Source organism: Thunnus maccoyii, chromosome 14 (genome assembly GCF_910596095.1).
Source record: "Thunnus maccoyii chromosome 14, fThuMac1.1, whole genome shotgun sequence".
In the NCBI taxonomy this organism is placed as follows: Eukaryota; Metazoa; Chordata; class Actinopteri; order Scombriformes; family Scombridae; genus Thunnus; species Thunnus maccoyii.
Genome location: NC_056546.1, coordinates 24,607,489 through 24,613,987, shown reverse-complemented (window position 1 = coordinate 24,613,987; position 6,499 = coordinate 24,607,489). Strand labels below are relative to the sequence as shown.

The following is a 6,499-nucleotide window of genomic DNA, read 5'->3' as shown; positions in this document are numbered from 1 at the left end:
TTAAAAAAAAAAAATCATCTGCCTACCAGCACCTCTAAAGCTCACAACTGACACGTTGTGTCTTGTATAAAAACAAAGCGTAAAAACATTAAAGTTCTGGTTTTACATAGAGTTAACCTCACGGTTACAATGAGACTTTAGGAAGTCACTGCTCCTGGCCAAGAAATAGTCTGGCATACCTAACTCTCAGCGAGAAAGCAATAGAGGATGGATAACACCCTTATATCTGAATGTTCAGAGTGTAGCTATAACCAGCAGCCGATTAGCTTAGCTTAGCTTAAAGACTGGAAACAGAGGGAAATAGCTAGCCTGACTCTTTCCAAAGGTAACAAAATCTGCCTACCAGCACCTCTTAAGCTCACTAACCCGTTATATATCTTTTGTTTAACCCGTAAAAACCTGAAGTGTAAAAACGACAAGCTATAGTTATATAGTTTCACAGGGGGCATGTGGCGGGCTATTTCTTGGCCGGGTGCTAATACAAAGCTAAGCTAACGGTCTCCTGACTGTAGCTTCATATTTAGAGTACAAACAGGTTTGGTGTAACTCTTCTCATCTAAGTCTCGGTAAGAAACAAAAGCATATTCACCAAAATGTTTATCTCTTCTTATATGGCAGAAGATAATAGGGGAATAGGGATAGGGGAAATGTAGGGGAAATGTAGAACTTTGGAAAAAAAAACGTACAGAAAGAAGCTAAAAGCTGGGGAAGAAAAAAACAGTTTAGACCATTGCCTCCTCCGGATAATTAAGATACTACAATTCATACATGTTCTACCCAAACTCTATACAGTGCATCTCTACATTTACATTCATACTTAAATACAATCACACTGGTGCATACTCTGCAGGGGCCGAACCAACTAGAAAGAGGCGGACATGTGACATAGCTGATTCTTTAAGAGGAGCTGTTGAATGTTTCACATGTGAGGAAGTGTTGATCTCCACCGCACAAAGTGAGGATGAGTTATTGTAGAGTCAGTGGTTATAGTAGTAGTTGTACTGGAGTAGCAGAAGCAATGTAAATGGTCAGTGGTGTTGTCCATCTTCCACAATTACATCACAACATACTACGTGTATGCTCCATTCTGCCATTTTATTGTATTGCCCATTCATTTGTTTACACTGCGAATCACTTAAACATCACCAACCACCAATCTGTTGTTTGTGAGTAGTTTTTTTTTTTTTTTCTCCGTAGATCATTTTCACACTAATGTAAGCAACATCAGCGAGTTAACACATAAAGCTTAGCATTTCAAGAATCGAGACACTTTAGTAACAATATTACAAAGTTGTTGTTTTTTTCAGCTTCAAAAATGAAAAAAGTGAACAAACGAAAAAATAAACTTTTAAAGAATTAGCATCATAAAATTAATTTATTCCAAGTAAAAATACAAAATAATATTAATGACATTGACCAGATATGAAAGTCTCCCCCAGAAATAACTATTAATGGTTGAGAAATAAGTCTGTAAAGAAAAATATGAAATAAAAATGAAAATATGTAAATATGTTTAAATTCTTTTCTTTTTTAGCAAAACTTTCTAAAAATAATGAAAATTTCTCAGTACAAAGGCTACATTACTACTGGAAGGTACTAGCAGGTAGAGTAGGTAAATACACAGTAGAAAATGATTTTAGTGAATCACAATGCTTGCAATGAAAATAATTCTGCAATAAAGATTTATGCCTCTTTTTCTTGTTTTCTTCTTTTCTACAAACAGTACAAACAGTATTGCACATTACAACAAAGAATCAAGGTTCTTAGCCTTAAAAAATGGGACTAATTCAAGTCTTGCGTGAATAGAAGGCCACCAGTCAATTGATGCACCTTGGGGGCTTTCGATCAAGTTACAGGTGAAAACACTTGTGTCTGTTTTGTGTTAAAAATAACATTCTTTTCTCTCTACCTCCAGCTGTTCAGTGACTCTCACAAGTCTCTTTTATTTTTCTCCCAACGAAGTCAGGCTAACAAATCAGGGTCACGTTGCTTTTTTACAAAACAAAAGGGAGCACATACTTTTAGGAAACATAAAAAACTTCTCTTAAAAAAATAATGAACAGAAGATCTCTTTCACAACTCTGGTCAGCATAGTAAATGATTGATTATAAATATACAAAACGTGGGAAATATGTTCAGTTTTCTCTCTGAGCACCTGATATTTTGTTTTCCTAAAGAGCTCTTCTCGGTGGTGTTTTGACCAATTTCACCAGTGGGACACTCAAACTCTTAACCTCCACTGTAATAAAGTAGACTGTACTCTCACACTAACTACATCATTATATTAGTTATAAAGCTCTAGCTCCTTCAGTTGTTGTCTTTTTTCAAAAAATAAATTCTTAAAATAAAAGCAAATAAGCATGATAAAAAATAAAAAAATCAACCATCTGTTAAATCATTTCTCTTGAAGAATTAAATTAATATATATTTTTTCATCTGAATAAACTTACTTAGAAAATATCAGTTTCTCTCCTAATATATTTCAAAATTGAGGTATTGCAAAAGATCTTGTCAGTCAGAAAGCACGCGTCTTTATCGTCTTTTTTTTTTTCTTTTAACAAAAAGAACTGCTGACTGTCGAAAACTGTTCAGATACAAAGAGTAGTGCATAACAAATATCTATCATAGAGAAGGAACAAACATAGAAAACCTGTCTGGGTGGGGAAAGAAATGTCACAAAAACACCCAGAATTCACTTTCATAGGGATACTTATTATTACTCATGGTTAGCCTCTTATTTTTTTAAGTCAGTAAAAAAGTATCTTCTGCTTAGTTTCAATTCGTTTTTTCATGGACAAGAAAAAAACAAAAACATCTATCCTAAAGCAAAAAAAAAAAAAAAAAAAAAAACAGTTTGCGACTAACACGAGAAAGAGGAGAGGGACTGCGGGGTGCCAGCACGGGACAATCACAACTCGCGGCCAAACAAAAAAGGGGGACGACACACATTAACTTGCAGTGATGTAGGACCCCGTCTGGATTATCCACAAAACTGCTAAAACCAGTGTAACTTGGCCCCCCCCTCACCCTTACCCCCAAACCAAAGCCGCCCTGTCTTCAGCAGCCAATACGTAAAGTTTCTAAGCCCCCTGTCTGCCCTCCCCCACCCACCCACCCAAGCCTGTTTGAACTGCGCACCATAACCTTTTGATAAAAACAAAAAAATATATGTCCACCATTTTTTTTTTAGCAGGTCCATTACTTCAAGCTTTGCAGGAAAAAAATCTGGATAAATATGGTAACCCCCAGCTTGCACATCTGCATGATCTGGCAACGTTGTCCCCCAAACCCATACCCACCCTCACCCACCCACCCACCCACCCATGCCAGCCATGTAGAGAGCGTGTGCAGAGCTTAGTTTATCAACCTCAAGTCTCCAGTAGCTTCAATGTTTTAATTTATTACTCCCCCCCCGCCCCCCTCCCAAATTCCTCCTCGCAACTGCCCTCTTTCCTCATCTAATCGACTGCACAACTGCACCTTGAGCTCCTCTGCAGGAGGCCGCATGAGCAGCGCAGCCTCCTCTGCGGGTGGCTGTTTTGCTCTGTGTGTTAGGTGGTCTGTCAAAAGTCGAACACGTGAGCTCTTTGGTTGCGTTCTGGGACGTAAACGTGCGCTTTTGTCAACGGTGGAACAAATTTTTTTTTTTTTTTTTAAAAACAAAAAAACAAAAACCTCAGTTCTCAGTTTAAGCTCACATTGTTGTGTCTTCTCTTCAGATCAGACTCAGTGTTTGTAGGCCTGTTAAGTGTGCGTAAGAAAGACAGCCGTCCGTGTGTGTGTGTGTGTGTGTGTGTGTTTGTGTGTGTGTGTATGTATGTGTGTGTGTGTGTGTGTGTTCATGTGTGTCGAGAGGCTTCTGTGTATACTGGTGCAAGTGTGTGTACAAGAGAACATATATACGTGTGCATACACTAGTTATGAAGTTTCACAGGACTTCTATGTCGGACATTAACGACAGTTAAAGCGAATCACAGTTCTAGGCATACTCAGACCTAACTACATACGGTATAAAAAATTGCACAATTATATCAACAATCACTGCAAAAAAGTACTTCACCTATCATAGACAGCTTTAAATGGTAATCCTACATTTAATTTGATTTGTGATTATTAAGGTTCTATTTTTTTCCCCCCCCTCATCGTCTGGATGTGTTCACTGCCTGTTTCTGCAGGAACCATCTGCTCTGGCCGCCCTGTGACAGCGAAGAGCCGCCATGATTCCTTTGACCAGTCTTCCCTGTGTCTGTCCAGTTTTGTGCGAGTCGAACGTACGTCTATAGTGTGTTGTGCAAACATGGGCAGAATCGAATAGTAGACATGATACTGAAAAGTCTATTGCATGCAGCAACCTGATTGAAATAAACATGCAGTTAGGGGCCACCCACCCCGACCCCCCACAAAAGGTAGCCATCGTTGTCTAGGGGCGCCCCCTCCCCCTATGATAGCTCGTCGTCCTAAAACACCAGGTGCTTCAGTTATTTATTATTTTACACCCTAGCCTGAATAAAGTACTTATGGTATCTGTTTATACCATGGATTTAGCAGCAAAGCTATTGCAGCATTACATTTACATAACACTAAAAAATAATGTTATTATAAAAATAAAGACCTAGAAATCGAAAGCAAACTAATCTGATTGCGCATATGAGGTATTAATATTTTTCAGAGTCAGAATTGAGAGCAAATATAGCCGTGTTATTTTTACTCTGGGCGTTACGGGCCCACACTACTGGATAGTTGTTAAATCTTGCTACATCTTATGCCACCTACTTTGCTTTTCTGTATGCATTAATTTCATTTGCCTTTGGTAATTATTATTATTTTTTACTAGGGGCGATATAACTACAGCTTTTGAAAATAAGTGCATGCTCCTTTTACATTAAATTTAAATTATCTATATATGTATAGATAGGTACAAAACAAAAAATATATACTTTTTAAAATATTTGTATGGTCCCACCTCTGCCTCAGTAAGGGGGGAGGGGGGTCCAACAGGACATACCACACCACCCACTCAACAGAACGGGGAACTGAAAGTAGCCAGGTGTCTAACATACCATCCTGTGTGTGTGTGTGTGTGTGTTTAGTGAGATTTTGTGCCAAAGTGCAAATTCTAAGCTGATAGACTTTCGCATTTCATTTCCCCGCTATGCTTCATCAGAGGGGAACACTAGACAATGAGTTCAGAGCCATGTGGTATGAAGAAAGTCCCGTGTACTGTGTTTGATGATATCCTTTTTGCTTTTTTCATGAGGTGTTTGTGGGGAGCAGGGTGGAGTACTTGGGGGCCGGGGGAGGGGAGAAGGGGGGGGTGTTGCAGCGCTGTCCCGGACTGTAGGTGTAGCGGGGGTGCAGGAGATTTTGAGGGGGGGGATTCGGGCGTGGGTTCACCGGGGCAGGGCTGACTCGTGACCCCCCTCAGCTCCAGCGGAAGGACACGTGTCGAGGGCGGTCGCCCCCCTCCTTCACCAGTGGCTTGTGAAACTCTCGGCCGGCTCGCGAGTGAATGCTGGCCCAGCAGTACTCGCAGTAGTACTGCAGGCAGGTGACGTTGGCACAGAAGAAGGGGGCGAACTTCCCCCCACAGCGTGCCCCCTGGCACTCATCACACATCTGGTCGTCCAGGACGTACGGCTTCACCTCCACCTGGGGAGAAGGAGAATGGGAGGTGGTGTTTAGTTTAATGTCATCAACAGACATGGATCAAAACAACATTTACACCAAGTATTTTAATTTCATGTTTCCACTTTAAAAACAAATGTCATGACATTAATATTCTTCTGATTCATCTATGTCCGATCTGCACAACCAACATGTACGCTATGTAAATGTGCTAAAGCACACTTGTGTAGATCCAGGTGTGTTCTCTCCTTTAAGCCATTACCCACAAACCCCACACAAGCCAATCTAAAGTAAAACCAGGCTAGATTGAAGCAGGTATCCTCCCATCCACCAGTGAAATGAGTTTGACCACTAGCCAGGAGAAAAAGAAATGAGAGCTCAGTCGCCATGGAGACGCCTCAGTGCATGAGTAGGCCGGGTGGATGCTACCCTTGTTATAGCGTAGCCACAAAATGAAAGGTTATCAAATCCCTCAACAGTAGGAGACCGTCCTTCTCAGCTAAACTCCGCAGCAGCTACAAAACAATATCCACTGCTGTGAGCAACAACCTTCAACACGACAAATGAGAGGAAGGTCTGGCAGAAACGGCAACGCTGCCAGGCTATTAAATACCAATATCAACTGAACGCACATGAAGCTGACCAAGGGTAATGAGCTTCTATGTCCTATCATCATGAACCGTTTACAGTTAATGGAATTGTGGTTGCTGAAGGCGAGAAAAGAGAAAATTAGAAACTAAAGTGGCAACAACAGACATCCTTTAAACACCACAACTTTAAACTCAAGTTAACTTTTGATTCTCAAGGATGTGCCCTTACTTTCTGCAATGGATATAGAAGTGTTCAGTCTGTCAGCATGAATCATTTGACTTGA

General features: G+C 40.4%; 1 protein-coding gene across 7 annotated transcripts in view; it reads right to left on the bottom strand.

Annotated features, from left to right (window-relative positions):
* Positions 1-3,348: 3,348 nt before the first annotated feature.
* cpeb3 (cytoplasmic polyadenylation element binding protein 3) overlaps positions 3,349-6,499 on the bottom strand; it is a 41,120-nt gene continuing 37,969 nt past the window's right edge. For all 7 annotated transcript variants that reach the window (XM_042434367.1, XM_042434371.1, XM_042434372.1 and 4 more), the window contains one exon: positions 3,349-5,649. In XM_042434367.1, the coding sequence (XP_042290301.1) occupies positions 5,422-5,649 (228 nt within the window). In that variant the 3' untranslated portion in view covers positions 3,349-5,421. The remainder of the gene's footprint in view (positions 5,650-6,499) is intronic.